Raw genomic sequence first — 17500 nt, forward strand, 5'->3', positions numbered from 1 at the left:
GCCACAGAGAGCACATGGCTAATTAAATATGCACGTGCTGACCATATATAGTTGTATATAGGCGTTCCGGGGGCGGAGTAAGAGGTGTGTTCACGTGTGCACCATTCTTGAGTCCTGTGTGATTAATTGCGGAGAGTTGTGCGTACGCACAGTTTGATTGATCTGAAAAAGGTGTAAATATTTCGGGTGTACGCCATTTTCGTCTTTTCGCCGTACGCAAATATTTAGTAGCAGTTTTACACCCTCTTTGATAAATGAGGCCCCTGGTCTTCACAAAACCCTCTATTTGGTCCGTCAGCTTGTAGAAGCTGAACTCCACCCTCAGCCGAGCTGCCAGCATCCCCGTTACCATAGCCACCACCTCCTGTGACCCCTGACCCCTCACCCTGTTCTTGCGTGTTTTCCAAGTGACTAACTTCGCTAACCCTGAGATGTAGTTGATGAGTGTGTGTGTTGACTTCTTCCTTGCAGAGTAGCGTGGCCCGTAGATGTATAAACAGGAAGTGAAGTGCTCCCCTAACCCCTGAACCAGCCCTGCAGCAGCCTGAACAGAGGCTCCAGTCTGGGACACTGGACAAACAGGTGTTGTAATGTCTCAGTGTCGGAGCAGAAGGAACAACTAACCCCCGTGCTAGGATCAAGGTGTGCCAGATACCTGTTTGTAGCTATGGCCCCATGTACAATCCTCCACTGGAGGTCGCCCGTCCGTTTTTCAACGGGGGGTTTGTACAGGGACCGCCAACAACCTCCTGGAGAAGAGCCCCTGCCAAAAAACTCAGTCCACCTCGACACCTTCAGCTCGGCCAGAGAGCGCAGGCCTGCCACCTTCAGGACGATGTTGTACGCCTCCTTCCTCCCCAGAGACTCCAGGTCTCCCAGCTGTGGGGTCCTCAGAGAAAGCAGGAGGTCCTCCTCCTCACGCCACTGGCCAACCGCAGGAGAAACCATCAGGGCTGGAAACACGTACTCATGCTGCTCATCCCACTGGTCCAGAACAGTCCGGTCCTTCACGAACCCCCTAAGAACCTCCGGCAGGGACCCACAGACCTCTGCCACCAGCCTGTGCAGCACTCTGCTGGACCTAATGCTGAGTCGCTCTGCCAGGTGGGGGATGGAGGTCCTTAGGAGGTGCCCCAGCTTCAGGCAGCCGGCCTCCCTCAGTCTGATCCTGAGGCTGTCGGAGGACAGGACCCCCGAGGTGATAAAACTGTTCCATAGAAGAGGTTCTTCAAAGAGCCACATCCCAGGTGTTACTGCATCCTTCCGCTGGAAAATGAAGACCTGCGCCGCCTCGAGCACCGACTGGTAAAAAGATGTCAAACCAGATAAGTCCACTGAGCTAAGCTCAAGCAGAAACAGATGTTTATCGTACCCGAGACGACCGGCCTTCCTCAGCAGCAGGCAGGCTGTGTCCATCCACGGCAGACCAAAACTGTACAGAAGCCTCTGGGCCGTCTGCAGCCTGAAAGCCGCGACCCGTGCCGCGATGTTCACCAGGCCTTGTCCACCCTCATGTACTGGCAGGTGCAGCACCGCTGATCTCAGCCAGTGGTGTCCCGACCAGAAGAAATCCACCGTCTTCCTCTGGATGGCTTCAATCAGGCCCCTCGGTGGCTGCAAGACCCTCAGCTTGTGCCAAAGGGTCGAGGCAACCAAGTTATTGACAATCAGGACTCTTCCCCTGTAGGAGAGCTGAGGGAGCAACCATTTCCACTTAGACAGTCTGGCACACACTTTCTCCATCACACCCTCCCAGTTCTTCTTCTGAAACTCCTCACTCCCCAGAAACACCCCCAGCACCTTCATGCCCTGCCTTCCCCAGCTCAGGTTCCCTGGTAACACCGGTGCCCCTGTTTCCCCCCACGACCCCAACTGCAAAGCCTCACTTTTCCCCCAATTTACCCTTGCTGAAGCAGCTTTGCTAAAAAGATCCAAGGCATGTGTGAGAAAAGACACATCTCCCTGATTCCGGACAAAAACATTAACGTCATCAGCATAGGCCGAAACCACCAGTGGGGGGCGATGAAGCAACCCCGGCAAACTGATCCCAGACAGCCTGGATCTCAACTTGGCCAGAAGTGGCTCAATGGCCAACGAGTACAGCTGGCCAGAGAGTGGACACCCCTGCCTAATGCCCCTCTGTACCTGCACTGGACAGCTCAGCCCGCCCCCCACCTTGACCAAACAACAAGCTTCATTATACAACAAACTCAACAGTGAAACAAAACCATCTCCAAAACCAAAAGCCCTTAAAGTGGAAAAAAGAAAACTGTGATCAATTCGATCAAAAGCTTTCTCCTGATCTAAAGAGATAATACCAGCATCCATGTTCTGCAATTTACAAATGTCCAGTAAGTCTCTCACGAGAAAAAGATTGTCAGTAATGGTTCTGTCCGGTACACAGTATGACTGGTCCCTGTGGATTATTATTCCCATTACACCCTTGAGTCTGTTTGCCAGCACTTTGGATAAAAGTTTATAGTCAGTACATAACAAAGCAACCGGTCTCCAGTTCTCCAGCAAAGCCAGATCGCCTTTCTTAGGCAGCAGTGAGAGGACTGCAAGCCTGCATGATGTTGGTAAGATGCCGGTCCGAGAGGCCTCTCCCATCACCTCACACAGGTCAGTTCCAAGACACCTCCAAAAATGTTTATAAAAATCCGCCGGGAGTCCGTCCAGTCCAGGAGCCCGACCAGAAGCCATCTGAGCCACAGCAGCGGTGAGCTCCTCCAGAGAGACCTCAGCATCCAGCACCGCTCTGTCCCCAGACGTCAGCTGAGGGAGGTCCTGCAGCAGCTCATCCACACACTCTCTGGAACAGTCCTCCCTCCTGTAGAGGGCGCTGTAAAAATCCACAGCATGCTGCCTCATCTTCACTGGGTCCGTGGATAAAGAGCCATCAGGGAGGCGGAGACAGACCATCTGCTTGGTCTGCGACACAGACCTCTCCAAATTAAAGAAAAAAGAAGTGGGAGCGTCCATGTCTCTAATATTTATAAAGCGAGACCTGACCAGGGCCCCTTTAACCCTCTCCTGCATGAAAGAACCTAGTTCCTGCTTCTTAAGCTGAAGTCTGCTGCTGTCTGTGCTGCTGCCAGTAAGAACACTGCTCTCTAAATCCCCGATTTCCTTTTCTAGGTCCTGAATGACTCTCCTGACTGTTGCTGTGGAATGACTTGTGTATTGCTGACAGAAAACCCTAATGTGAGCCTTTCCCACCTCCCACCATTGACTCAGAGACACAAAATCCCTCTTCCTGTCCCTCCATGTTCCCCAAAATGTCTGAAAAGTCTGACAGAAAACTTGGTCCTGTAACAGCCTCACATTAAAGTGCCAGTAGGAGCTGCCCCTGGTGGTTGGTGAGCTGTGAAACCCTACAGTGACTAGATGATGGTCAGTGAAACCTACTGGGAGAATGTGGCTGCTCAGTAGCCTGTTGCTGTAGCCATGGCTGATGTAGAGCCTGTCCAGCCTGGCTGCCCTCACCCTCCCATCAACCACCCTTACCCAGGTATACTGCCTCGCCTGAGGATGTTTAAGCCTCCACACATCCACCAGTCCTGCCTCTGAAACCACCCGTGACAATAAAGCTGACGACTGCAGGTGAGGCTCCTCCCCTGTCCTGTCTACTGTGAAATCTGTTGTACAATTCCAGTCGCCCCCCATCACCACACATTCACTCTGATCACACTGCTGCAAGAAATCTTTTACTTTCTGGAAAAAGTCCAGCCTGTGTGCGCCCTGGTTCGGAGCATAAATATTAACAAAGCAGAAGGAGATGTCCTGTATTTCTGCTCTGACTGCTACAGCCCTGCCTGTCTCTATCTCTGTGGTGGACAGGATGTGGACGTTCAGCCCTGGAGAAAAGAGGACGGCCACACCGGCAGATAAGTTTGTCCCATGAGACAGGACATACTGCCCCTGCCACCACAAACCCCAGTCTGTCTCATTCCCTACATCACTGTGTGTTTCCTGAAGAGAAATAATATTCAATTTTTTCTGTGTGATCATTTCTGAAATAACCGCCCTCCTCTGTTGACTCCTCCCCCCGTTAATGTTTAAAGAGCCTAACCTCACCTGGTGCATCTTAAACTGAGAGAGAGAGATGGAGACAGTTAAAAGAGACAGTAAGAGAAGGACCACCAGGTGCAACACAAACATCATCATTTTACTTACGAATTTTTCGCCTTTTTGACCCTTTCCCTCTGTTTGCCCTAATCACTTTCCTGAGCCCTGTCAAGTGTTTCTTTAACCGAAAACGTTTCTTCTCATCCAACAAGTCCAAGCCAACAACCCTCTGTAGAGTCGACACACTCCTAATGAACTTCTGAACATCAGGAAAATGATCAGCCACTTTCACAGATTTACCAAAGGTCTCATCGAGGAACAGGTTAATGTCCTCCAGCGTGTACAGATCTCCACCCCCTGACTGGGAATCTGCCACAGAGACACAGTCAGAGTCGGTCTCAAAGTCCATATCCTCATCCCCCTCCACTGCACCTGAGTCTCCATCTGCAGCAGCCTGACTGTGTTCAGATGAAGCTGTCTGTCCTCTGCTGCCTGCTGAACCCTCTCCATTCACCTCCTCTGCTCCTCCCTGTCCCTCCACTGCTGTAGCTGCTGCAGCTGCTGTCCTGTCTTCATTCCCTGTTTCCCCGCCTGTCTCGGCCTCCTGTTCCCCAGCCTGACTCTCTACCTGCCCGCTCTGCTCTTCCGTGCCATCGGCTGCGTCCGGCGGGGGGGCATCGCCCTCCCCCGGAGCCGCGGTGTCTGCCGCGTCCTCCGCAGCGGCGTCCGCTGCTGCCGCGGGCCCGGGGCGCGCCTCGGCCGCCCTGCGAGGACACGCAGTCCGCTTGTGGCCCACATCTCCACACTCAAAACATTTCATTCTACCAGTGCTGGCGTACACCATGTAATGTCCCTCCTCATGTCTGACCCTGAATGAAACCTCCAGCGTCTGAGACGGACACGTGAGGAACATGAACACCTGCCTCCTAAAGGACTGCACATGCTTCAGTTTCTCATCCTTACAGCCCAAACCCACCGTCTTAAACCCGCTCGCCAGCTTCCCAAAGCGCAGCAGCTGCTCCTCCAGCAGCTCGTCCGGGATAAACGGGGGAACACCTGACACAATGACCCGGGTGGAGGGCACAGCGAGCGGCGAGACCTGCAGGTAAACCCCGTTCAGCGTGACGCCGCTCGCTATCAGCTCCGCCACAAACCTCTCCTCCTTCAGAAACACCACCACACTCCGGTTTAGCCTGGAGGCGTAGCTCAGGTTCTCATGCCCCACGCGCTCTCCTGCCGCCAGCAGAACCTCCTCCACCGGCACCGACGGCTCGGGCTGGACCCGAACCGCGTGTCGGATGGAGAGAGACGGCGTCCTCCTCGAGGACGCCATCCCCGCCGGGGACACCGGCCCCGAGCCCACTAACACAATAACTGTCACAAAACCTACAATGCAACCATCCAGCACAGTCAGAAACCAGAGGAAAAAGTTTGAAAACCACCGAAAACTCACCACCAGCCACTCTCACTCAGGACTCACTCCGCAGCACACACACTCCCAGCATGCACCCCGACAGGAAGTGAGAGGGGGCAGAGTGAAAGATGGAGAGGAGAGAGAGATTTAGAGAAAGGGGGGGAGGGAGGAGAGAGGAGGGAGGAGAAAGAGAGCGTAGAGAGAGGGGAGAAAAGGAGAGACAGAGAAAGAAGGAGAGGATATAGAGAGAGAGAGAAGAGAGAGGAAGAGGGGGGGAGAGAGAGGGGGAGACAGGGAGAGACCTAGAGGGAGGGTGGAAGATAGAGGGGGAGGGAGAAGAGAGGGGGAGGGAGGAAGGGCAGAGAGAAAGAGGGAGAGGAGAGAGAGAGGGGGAGAAGAGAAGAGAAGAGAAGAGAAGAGGGAGGGAGGGGGAGAGACTTAGGGGGAGGGGGCAGAGAGAAAGATGGAGAGGATAGAGGAAGTGGGGGAGGAGAGAGAGAGAGAAGGGGGAGAAAGAGAGCGTAGAGAGAGGGGGAGACAGGGAGAGACTTAGAGGGAGGGAGGAAGAGAAAGAGAAAGGAGAGAGAGAGGAGGAGGGAAGGGGAGAGAGAGAGAGAGAAGGGGGGAGGGAGGAAGCGAGAGGGGGAGGAGAGAAGAGAGACCTTTGACCTTTAACTTTCCCTTTAATTCATCAAATACTTCACCTCCATAAAAGCAGAAGCATCAAATCAGCCACATACAGATCAACAGCAGCAACATGAACAATGGCAACTCGGAAATTACAGGTCGGGAACTCGGGTATCATATCAGAGCTCCGACTTTCCGACTTGACGTCACAACAACATCAAAACATGGCGGCCCTCGTCTTAAACGGTTAGAATTTAGACATTTTAAGTTATTTGTTGAGGTTTTAATGCATATTTTTGTGTATTATTGCAGTAGCCTCTATGAAATACGTTTATATTAAGCTGTGATTGTTGTATAGTGTGAAATTGCAGTCTGGAAATAACGTTTAACTGTTATCAAGGCTGTAACATTATATGTGCACTCATCTGCGGCGTCTCCTCTCCTCCAAAATAAACATCATTTACTGCTGCATTTATTTTTCGTATTCAGCGATGAGCCACAATAATACGCCAAACTTCCTTCAGGTATCCATGTTTTTTTTCTTCCGAGTTCCTGCAGCGTGAACGCAATGATGTCGGAAGTCGGACATTTCCGAGTTGGGAATCCCGACCTCCGAGTTGTTATGAACGCAGCATATAACTCCTCCAGGTCAGAGACCGTTCTGTAATACGTGAACTGCACCTTTAACCGAGTGGCGACTGAACCCCTGAACATGAATGGGGCATCAGTCGACCCCAGACCTTCCATCCTGTTTCTGCTGCTCAGCCTGATGCTCGTTGCTGCTGCTGCTTCACCTATGAGGGAGGTGACCACGGAGACCAGGACCAGGACCAGGACCAGGACCAGGACCAGGACCAGGACCAGGACCAGAACCAGGACCAGGACCAGGACCAGGACCAGGACCAGGACCAGGACCAGGACCAAGACCAGAACCAGGACCAGAACCAGGAACCAGGAACCAGGACCAGGACCAGGAACCAGGAACCAGGACCAGGACCAGGACCAGGACCAGGACCAGGACCAGAACAAGGAACCAGGAACCAGGACCAGGACCAGGAACCAGGAACCAGGACCAGGACCAGAACAAGGAACCAGGACTAGGACCAGGACCAGAACCAGGACCAGGACCAGGACCAGAACCAGGACCAGGACCAGGACCACAACCAGAACCAGGACCAAGACCAGAACCAGGACCAGGACCAGGACCAGAACCAGGAACCAGAACCAGGACCAGGACCAGAACCAGGAACCAGGACCAGGACCAGAACCAGGAACCAGGAACCAGGAACCAGGACCAGGACCAGGACCAGGAACCAGGACCAGGAACCAGGAACCAGGACCAGGACCAGAACCAGGAACCAGGACCAGGACCAGAACCAGGAACCAGGACCAGGACCAGAACCAGGAACCAGGAACCAGGACCAGGACCAGGACCAGGAACCAGGAACCAGGACCAGGACCAGAACCAGGAACCAGGACCAGGACCAGAACCAGGAACCAGGACTAGGACCAGGACCAGGACCAGGACCAGGACCAGAACCAGAACCAGGAACCAGGACTAGGACCAGGACCAGGACCAGAACCAGGACCAGAACCAGGAACCAGGACCAGAACCAGGAACCAGGAACCAGGACCAGAACCAGGAACCAGAACCAGGACCAGAACCAGGACTCAAAAACTGGTTTTGACGACAGAGTTGATCTGTTGGTCCAGTTTAAAATCACTGTCAAGCTTTACTCAAGATTAGAAACTCCTCCTCCTCCTCCTCCTCCTCCTCCTCCTCCTCCTCCTCTTCCTCCTCTGAACACATCAGGTCCACTGTAGCAAGTAGCCGTCCTGAAACAATCAGAGAGAGGTATGAAAATAATGCTGATAATGTGATTGGCCACCAGTGACACGCCCACTTGTTACACATGATAATTTATTCTTTCTAATCCCAGAGTCAGAGATGAACTCAGCACAATCAGCTTCTGTTCCCCACAGAAAAACACCTGTAAGATGTGTGTGTGTGTGTGTGTGTGTGTGTGTGTGTGTGTGTGTGTGTGTGTGTGTGTGTGTGTGTGTGTGTGTGTGTTTGTTCTTGTATTTACTACATTGTGAGGACCGTCGAGAGTTTTTAACAAACAGAGTGAGGACATTTTTGTGAGTGAGGACATTTTGGCCGGTCCTCACTTTTTCCAAGGGCTGTTTGAGGGTTAAGACTTTAGGTTATAATTAGGTTATAATTAGGTTTAGAGTAATGGTTAAGGTTAGGGTAAGGGGCGAGGGAACACATTATGTCAATGAGTGCATTTCTATAAGGAGTTCATCATGATTCTCCTTGTATCCTCCTGGTTTCTGTGTGGACTTACATTTAGTTGTGGTTGTGTTTTCCATATATGGTCGTGTTGCCAGACCGGGGCGAGTTAAGTTACAACACTGAGACACAAATGAGTTGATGACAACATGTGTGATGAATAAGACAGAGAACAGACTGAGCTGTAACTTGTAGTGGAGTGTCTTTAAATCTCTCAGCAGCTCTTCTACCACAGCTGGATCTCAGCTCACTGTTTATTCATGGTGTCAGAGTTCACCTGTCCATACAGGTGTAATACCAGGAGTTACCCAGCAGGTGGCGCCACTCTACTGTAGAAAGTCACTTCTCCTCCATTTGTCATCATGAACTTGTGGGATTTCCTGTAAATGCTGAGGAGTAAGTGAAAGTAAAAATGTTCAGACGCCATTTTAGAGTGAACGGAGCAGAAGGAGAGAAACTGGAGTCTGAGACAAGTGAGTGTTGACACAACATTATAACTATTACATATAATAATATTATTAGTATTGTTGTTGTTATGAGAGTCAGTGTGTCTGTGTGGACTGTGGAGGGAAGAAGAGTCAGACGTAGTCCGTACATACGTCAGCACATTGTCTCAGATTCACCTCCACACAACTTCTTCAAACTCAGAACAAACATCAAAGGTCAAAGGTCACGGTGACTGGATGAACATGGATTTAATGTCAAAGTCCTATGAGTGGTGGAGGTCAACGACTGGATCAGACAAGGAAGTGGTTATAGTTTGTCCTCGGTGGATTTGGGTGTGTCTTGATTCTCTCTCTGTGTGTGTGTGTGTGTGTGTGTGTGTGTGTGTGTGTGTGTGTGTGTGTGTGTGTGTGTGTGTGTGTGTGTGTGTGTGTGTGTGTGTGTGTGTGTGTGTGTGTGTGTGTGTGTGTGTGTGTGTGTGTTACTGGTTTCCCTCTCAGACTGACTGAAGCCCTGAAGATGAGTGTTAATGTGGAGGAACAGGAGGACAGATCAAAGTCTCTGGAGAGTGACCGGTCCAAACATGAACCTCCAGACTCACAGTAAGAGACCAGATAGAAACCTGAAGTGTGTGTGACGTCACAGAAGAGGAAATTACTTCCTGTGTTGTCTGTGTCCCCCAGTGAATAAAAACATGTTTGTGTTTGCAGAGGTCAGAACCACAGACTGAGAGCAGAGTCTCCAGGATCCATCTGTCTGTCCATGAGGAGTGACCGGTCCATGGGAGATTTTCCAAACTTCAGTCTTGGACCTGGACCTCCAGAGTCACAGTAAGAGACCAGATTCAGACCTGTGTGCAGGTTTGGAGGGTTACTTTAAAAATGTAATCCAGTATAATTACAAACTACATTTGAAAAATAATGTAATCAGTAACTCTAAGTATCACACAATTAAAGTTATGTACTGGATTACTTTTAGTTACTATTGGATTACTTTAATACCAAATATGCTAATAAAGAATATCACACAACCAGCACACATCAATCCACGTCGATTAGATCACTCAAAACAGGAAGTGAAACTCACTGAGCATCCGGTAAATTTCAAAATAAAACACGATGGACAAACGACCATGAGTCATTGGTCAGTCAGAGTCCTGAAGCTCATGAAGGAAATGTGTGTCCTCTGTGTGTGTGTGTGTGTGTGTGTGTGTGTGTGTGTGTGTGTGTGTGTGTGTGTGTGTTTGTGTGTGTGTGTGTGTGTGTTTGTGTGTGTGTGTGATCTTGTGTCGAGCTGATGTGAGACAGATGTTCAGCAGCTGGACACTGGACACAGTTAATGTCTGACGGACTCTACACTGTTGTCTATGATGCTGCTGTGTTGCTTCCATCCTTCACTAACAGTGTGTGGTGCTGGACGCAGTGATCAATGTGATGTGAATAAAAACATGTTTGTGTTTGCAGAGGTCAGAACCACAGACTGAGAGCAGAGTCTCCAGGATCCATCTGTCTGTCCATGAAGAGTGACCGGTCCAAAGGAGAACCTATAAACTTCAAGTCTGGACCTGGACCTGGACCTAGACCTGTACCCACCTGCTGGTCTATGAGGAGTGACTGGTCCATGGGACATCCTATTGATTTCAAGTCTGGACCTGGACCTCCAGAGTCACGGTAAGAGACTGTTTCTACTGTAAACTGAGCTGAAGATGATTCAGTCATTACATAACACTCATAGTGCTAGTTAAAGAGCTTGTAGCACCCTATAATGTAATAATTTCCTGAAAATGTAATAACGCCTGAAAATGTAATAAAATTTGCACTTAACTCGATCGAAAATGTAATAAAACCCAATAATGTAATAACTCCACCAATAATGTAATAAACTATGATGCTGCTGTGTTGCTTCCATCCTTCACTAACAGTGTGTGGTGCTGGGCGCTGACGTCACTGGAGACTTCCCACAATGCATCTGTGATCAGAGAACTGATCAGTGATCAATGTGATGTGAATAAAAACATGTTTGTGTTTTGCAGAGGTCAGAACCACAGACTGAGAGCAGAGTCTCCAGGATCCATCTGTCTGTCCATGAAGAGTGACTGGTCCATGGGAAATCTTCCAGACTTCAGTCTTGGACCTGGACCTGGACCTGGACCTCCAGAGTCACAGTAAGAAACCAGATTCAGACCTGTGTGCAGGTTTGGAGGGTTACTTTAAATATGTAATCCAGTATAATTACAAATTACATGTTAAAATAATGTAATCAGTAACTCTAAGTATCACACAATTGAAGTAATGTACTGGATTACTTTTTAGTTACTTTTGGATTAATTCATTACCAAATATGCAAATTAAAGGGATAGTTCAACATTTTGGCAAATTGGCCCATTGCCATAATCCCTGTAGTCATAGCAATAGGTTTGTTACCTTTAATTGTCGGTGCAAGCTATTTTTAGAATGGCGGAGCAGAGCCGTGAGCTGCTCAGAGCTACGCTACGGAGGCTCATGAGATTTCTTGGTTTCCCTCATCAAACTCATCAAATACACAATCCAACAACTCCACAACGCTCTGGTGGACAAGTTGTTACCTGCACATTCACCACGCTACGAGATAGTAACACAACGTTACCAGACAGAGTTGTTTTAGAGGGAAATACAGAGACTACTTGATGAAAAACTGTCCCTGAAGGCAACGCGCATCAGCAATTTTTACATGAATTTCCCTCTAAAACAACAAGTGACATGCTCAGTTCATACTGACATTTAAGGTGGACTGATTGATTTCCAAATGTATTAGGTAACATCCTAACTTACCATTAACAATGATTCTGTGATCAGAGAACTGATCACTGATCAATGTGATGTGAATAAAAACATGTTTGTGTTTGCAGAGATCAGAACCACAGACTGAGAGCAGAGTCTCCAGGATCCATCTGTCTGTCCATGAAGAGTGACCGGACCATGGGACAACCTCAAAACTTCAGTCTTGGACCTGGACCTTCAGAGTCACGGTAAGAGACAGTTTCTACTGTAAACTGAGCTGAAGATGATTCAGTCATTAGACTCATGTGAAGGAAACAGAGAGAAACCAGGAACCAGATCAATCAGACTCTGAAGGTTCACAACAAACCTCAGAGACAGAAACCAGACCAGTTCAGGACCAGGTCTTCATTCAGCTCGTCTCTCTACACTCGTCTTCCTCTACTTTCTCTCTCTCTGCTCCTCTGCTTACTGAAGCCCCGCCCCCATGAGGAGGTTAACCAATCAGAGCTCAGATGTGGAGCTGTGACATGTTGTTGATCCAGAAATGTCTTGACAGGAGGAAGAGGAGTGGTGTCTCTGTGGACCAGCAGCTGTCCTGCTGTGGTCTCTGTCAGGACGTCCTGAAGGATCCAGTCTCCACCAGCTGTGGACACTGGTTCTGCAGACAGTGCTTCACCTCAGACTGGGACCAGTCTGGTTCTTCAGGACCCCCCTCCTGTCCCCAGTGTGGAAAAAGACCCAGAACCAGAGGTGAGCTGCAGACAGCCAATCAGAGCAGCTGTGGACAAAGTGAGACTGAACATCTGTCTGCTGATGTGGTCATTTGTGAAACCAGGACCTGTTGTTTTCTCCAGAGTCATTGTTCCATCACACAGCACTGACATTTAAGATGATGATTCAAACCTTCTCTTTGTTGTCTGTAGTTTTTCTGTAGCTGATGAAAATAATCTGATCAGATTGTCAGACTCTCTGTCTTCAGTCTGACTCTGTCTCTTCTCTCTCAGCAGATCGTGGTCTGCAGGAGGTTTTAGATCAACATAAGATCAGTCTGAGGAGCAGATGTGAACGAGTGACTGAAGGAACTGAGGGAACAGGAAGTGGAACAGGGAGTGTAACCCTCCTCAACAGGATCTACACTGAGCTCTACATCACAGAGGGACAGAGTGAAGAGGTTAATACCCAACATGAGGTGAGACAGCTGGAGACAACGTCCAAGAAGAAGACCCTCCATGACACTCCAATCAAGTGCAACGACATCTTTAAAGACTTACCTGTCCAACAGAGAGAGGACGTCTCTACGGTCTCACCTGTCCAACAGAGAGAGGACGTCTCTACGGTCTCACCTGTCCAACAGAGACCCATCAGAGTGGTTCTGACCAACGGCGTCGCTGGCGTTGGAAAAACCTTCTCGGTGCAGAAGTTCACTCTGGACTGGGCCGAGGGCTTGGAGAACCAAGATGTCAGTCTGCTGGTTCTGCTTTCGTTCAGGGAGCTGAACCTGATCAGAGATCAGCGGTTGAGTCTTCTCAGGCTGCTCCATGTTTTCCATCCAACATTACAGAAGGTGACAGCAGAGCAGCTGGCTGTCTGTAAACTTCTCTTCATCTTTGACGGCCTGGATGAAAGCCGACTGTCACTGGACTTCAACAACAGGGAGGTTGTGTCTGATGTCACACAGACGTCATCAGTCAACGTGCTGCTGACAAACCTCATCCAGGGGAATCTGCTTCCCTCGGCTCTGGTCTGGATCACCTCCAGACCTGCAGCAGCCAATCAGATCCCTCCTACATGTGTTGACAGGGTAACAGAGGTCCGAGGCTTCACTGACGCCCAGATGGAGGAGTACTTCAGGAGGAGGTCCAGTGATGAAGATCTGTCCAGAAGAATCATCTCACACATCCAGACATCCATGACCCTCCACATCATGTGTCAAGTCCCAGTCTTCTGCTGGATCAGTGCTACAGTTCTGGAGCACATGTTGACCACAGACCAGAGAGGAGAGCTGCCCAAGACCACGACTGACCTGTTCTCACACTTCCTGCTGGTCCAGACAAAGAGGAAGAAGAACAAGTACGGACATGAAGGACATGAGACGAGTCCACAGGAGCTGACGGAGGCCGACAGGGAAGTTCTTCTGAAGCTGGGGAGGCTGGCGTTTGAACAGCTGAAGAAAGGAAACATCATGTTCTACCAAGAAGACCTGGAGCAGTGTGGTCTGGATGTCACAGTGGCCTCGGTGAACTCAGGACTCTGTACTGAGATCTTCAAAAGAGAGAGTGTGATCTTCCAGAAAACAGTCTACTGCTTTGTTCATCTGAGTGTTCAGGAGTTTCTGGCTGCAGTCTACATGTTCCACTGTTTCACCAACAGGAACACACAGGTCCTGGAGAGGTTCCTTGATGAACAACATGTTGTTTTAACCCTGGTTAACTTCCTGCAGGGAGCCATGCAGAAATCCCTCCGCAGTAGAAATGGTCACCTGGACCTGTTTGTTCGCTTCCTTCATGGCCTCTCTCTGGAGTCCAACCAGAGGCTGTTAGGAGGTCTGCTGGGTCAGACAGACAACAGTCCAGAAACCATCCAGAGAACCATCAACAACCTGAAGGAGATGAAGAGTGATGAAATCTCTCCTGACAGAAGCATTAACATCTTCCACTGTCTGACGGAGATGAAGGACCAGTCAGTTCATCAGCAGATCCAACAGTTCCTCAAGTCAGAGAACAGATCACAGGAGAAACTCTCTGAGATCCAGTGTTCAGCTCTGGCCTACATGCTGCAGATGTCAGAGCAGGTTCTGGACGAGTTGGACCTGAGCAAGTACAACACATCAGATCAGGGACGACAGAGACTGATCCCAGCTGTGAGGAACTGCAGGAAGGCTCGGTGAGTCCAGACATGATCAACATGATCAAGACCACCTAACCCGAGACAAAGTCAAGACCAAAATCAAGTCAAGACTAAGACTTTGAGGGGGTCCAGACCAAGTCCAAGTCTGAAAGTAAACCAATGTGAGACCATTTCCAAGACCATCACTGTATTCCCATACACCAGTCCTCATAATAATCATGTGTCTTGATATTTACATTATTCCTCCTCAGCTACAAAGAAAAGATGATTTGATCTAAAATCTAAACCATATTTAATGTAAACAAAGTTTGGATTGAACAGAAGAACACAGCACAGAACCTGCTGAAGTCTCCTCCCACTGTTCACACTGGTGACACCAAGTTGTTACCATGGTTACACAAATAGATGCTTTTGTAGAACAATTTTCATTAAGTTGTAAAATTACATCACATAAACCAAAGTGAGTCTCCTCTCCTCTCCTCTCCTCTCCTCTCCTCTCCTCTCCTCTCTTCTGCCTTCACCCCGTCTTTGATCCCTCAGAGCGTTTGGATCCCAGTGTGGCCTGAGTATCCTTCCTGAGTACTCTATTACAGTTTTTCTCAGTTTCTCAGTTTAGCACTTCTAGTAAAAAATTTAAACATAAACAAGAATCAGATTACAACTACAAAAGTGCATACAGTATCTACTGTACAATTATTCATCTACAGCAGCATGTCGATGTGCTGGGTCAGGACATCTCTTAGTTCGTAGCACCGCCTCCACCTGACACATTTGATATTTTCTCTCTTCACAGACTTGTTCATTGTGGACTCTCAGAGAGTCACTGTGAAGTCGTGGCCTCAGCTCTGAAGTCCAACCCCTCCCACCTGACAGAACTGGACCTGAGTAACAAATTCACCGGGAGCGACTCGAATAGAAACGACCTGAGTGATTCATCAGTGAAGGTTGTGTGTGCTGGACTGGAGAGTCCAAACTGTCGACTGGAGACTCTGAGGTGAGTTCACTGACTGGACCTGTTGGACTTTTGTCTGTGTTCAGTTCAAATGTGTGAAGTTCAGTTTGAAGCAGCGACTGATTGTGACTCCATGTTACTGCAGCTGGTAGAAGGTGAAGGGTCAGAGGTCACTCAGAGGTCAGTGTGATGATGATGATGATGATGATGATGATGATGATGAGCTGCTCTCAGATGAAGCTGCTAACAGAACAGCTGGATCAGCCACTGTAGCTGAAGCTGAGCAGATGTGATGTAGATCTGAGGCCGGAGAAGCTGCTGAGTGTGTGTGTGTGTGTGTGTGTGTGTGTGTGTGTGTGTGTGTGTGTGTGTGTGTGTGTGTGTGTAAAAGTGTAGTCCGAGTAGGTTACAACTTGCTAACTGCTTTAAACAACAGCTGAGTGGCTGAATGAAACTAATCCGTCACCCTAATTGATTTAAATTGTCTTCTCTTGCTGATGCACGGCCTTGATAAACGTGGTTATTAATGTTATTCTAGTTGAGGATGTGGATGATCATGAGGGAGGGAGTAGTGGAGCAACAGATCAGTGTTTTTTTGTTTTTTTTTAATCATTTTTTTATTTTGTTTTATTTCATTACAATTCCATTTATCCATTCCCCTTGACCCCACTCTTTTCCCAGGCGTAACATTAGATTAATAATAATTATTATTATTATCAACAGTACATAGCAGACATATTCATAAGACAGAGAAAAAACAAAACAAAACAAAAGAAACCACACAAGCCCATCAAAACAACACTTTGACTTTCTAGGTTGTGTATAGCTTCTACCTTTGCCTTTTGGGAACGAGCACTGGAAACAGATCAGTGTTGATCCTTGATCGCTCTCCACGGATCGGCACGCAAGTGTTCCACAGGTCGTTGATGAAAAGAAAGTTGTGAATGTAGCGCAAAAAAAAAAAAAACTCTGCTCGTATAGGCAGCTCTATGTCGCGCACAACAACAAACAATAACAACCAATCAACCAGAATCGAAAAACAAAAACTGTGACTGAGCAGGACTGTGATGGTGATTGGCTTACAGACCTTTGCTTGTGTCGTTTTCCTCCCTAACACACAGTAGCTCCAGTATTTTCTTTTCACTTCTATAGGAGTGTATGTTACAAAAAAACTGATTTACAACTGGTTGTTTATTTACCTGCTGTTCTGTACTGATTTCTATCAACCAGTCAGTGGATACAGATTGTTGCAAAGCGTTTCCCTCCTCCTGTGATTTTAGAACAACGTTGGGGCGGTGCGTGGCGCAGTGGTTAAGGCGGCCGCCCCATGTAGAGGCAACAGTCCTCAACGCAGGCGTCCCCGGTTCGAATCCCGCGTCGGGCAGACCTTTCCTTCCTGCATGTCATTCCCCCTCTCTCTGCCTCCCCCTTTCCTGTCTATATCACTGTCTATCAAATAAAGGCAAAAACGCCAAAAAATATATACTTAAAAAAATATATATATATGAACGACGTCATCAGCGACTGGTCGACGTCGACTCAACTTTCATAACATTAGAGTCGACTTTAAAAAATCTGAAGTCATGCAACTACTAACCACACACACAGTTTATCATCCTCTGTGTGTGTGTGTGTGTGTGTGTGTGTGTGTCTTTGATCCAGTTCAGTCCTGAATCAGAGAGTTGTAGTCAGTGTTTAGTCCAACAGGTATTGATCAGATATTGATTGTATATTGACAGACTGATCTGAGGTCAGCAGCAGCTGATGAATCTGTGCTGACATGTGGATGATGTGTGTAGAAGGCCACATGATGATGATCCACAACAACACAAGGACAAAGTCCCTCTACTCATTTACACACTGATCATTGATCAGGACACATCTGATCAATCATCAATCATTTCATCTTCTTCTTTTATTCTTTATTCAGATTGAGGAGCTGCAGTTTGTCAAAGATCAGCTGTTCTTCTCTGGTCTCAGCTCTGAAGTCCAACCCCTCCCACCTGAGAGAACTGGACCTGACCTACAACAAGCTGCAGGATTCAGGAGTGAAGCATCTGAGTGGTTTTCTGGAGAGTCCAGACTGTAGACTG

General features: G+C 48.6%; 3 protein-coding genes across 3 annotated transcripts in view; 2 read left to right on the forward strand and 1 right to left on the reverse strand.

The window, feature by feature from the left end:
• The window catches only part of grm8b (glutamate receptor, metabotropic 8b), a 589884-nt gene that overhangs the window by 515888 nt on the left and 56496 nt on the right, over nt 1–17500 (reverse strand). The gene's annotated exons all lie outside the window — the stretch shown is intronic.
• The window catches only part of LOC146986482 (uncharacterized), a gene marked incomplete at its 5' end in the record, with an annotated part of 532005 nt that overhangs the window by 325376 nt on the left and 189129 nt on the right, over nt 1–17500 (forward strand). The window contains one exon of the mRNA XM_085780485.1: nt 17338–17500. This exon is cut by the window's right edge and continues 11 nt beyond it. Coding sequence (XP_085636611.1) covers nt 17338–17500 — 163 coding nt within the window. The remainder of the gene's footprint in view (nt 1–17337) is intronic.
• On the forward strand, nt 12567–15453 carry LOC146986491 (protein NLRC3-like; the record flags this gene model as incomplete). The annotated part of the gene is made up of 2 exons (XM_085780373.1): nt 12567–14491; nt 15249–15453. Coding segments are annotated over 2 exons (2130 nt in total), but the record flags the coding sequence as incomplete, so codon positions are not given.

This window comes from Trachurus japonicus, chromosome 6, assembly GCF_045865225.1.
Source record: "Trachurus japonicus isolate A0001 chromosome 6, Traja_1.0".
NCBI classification, from domain to species: Eukaryota; Metazoa; Chordata; class Actinopteri; order Carangiformes; family Carangidae; genus Trachurus; species Trachurus japonicus.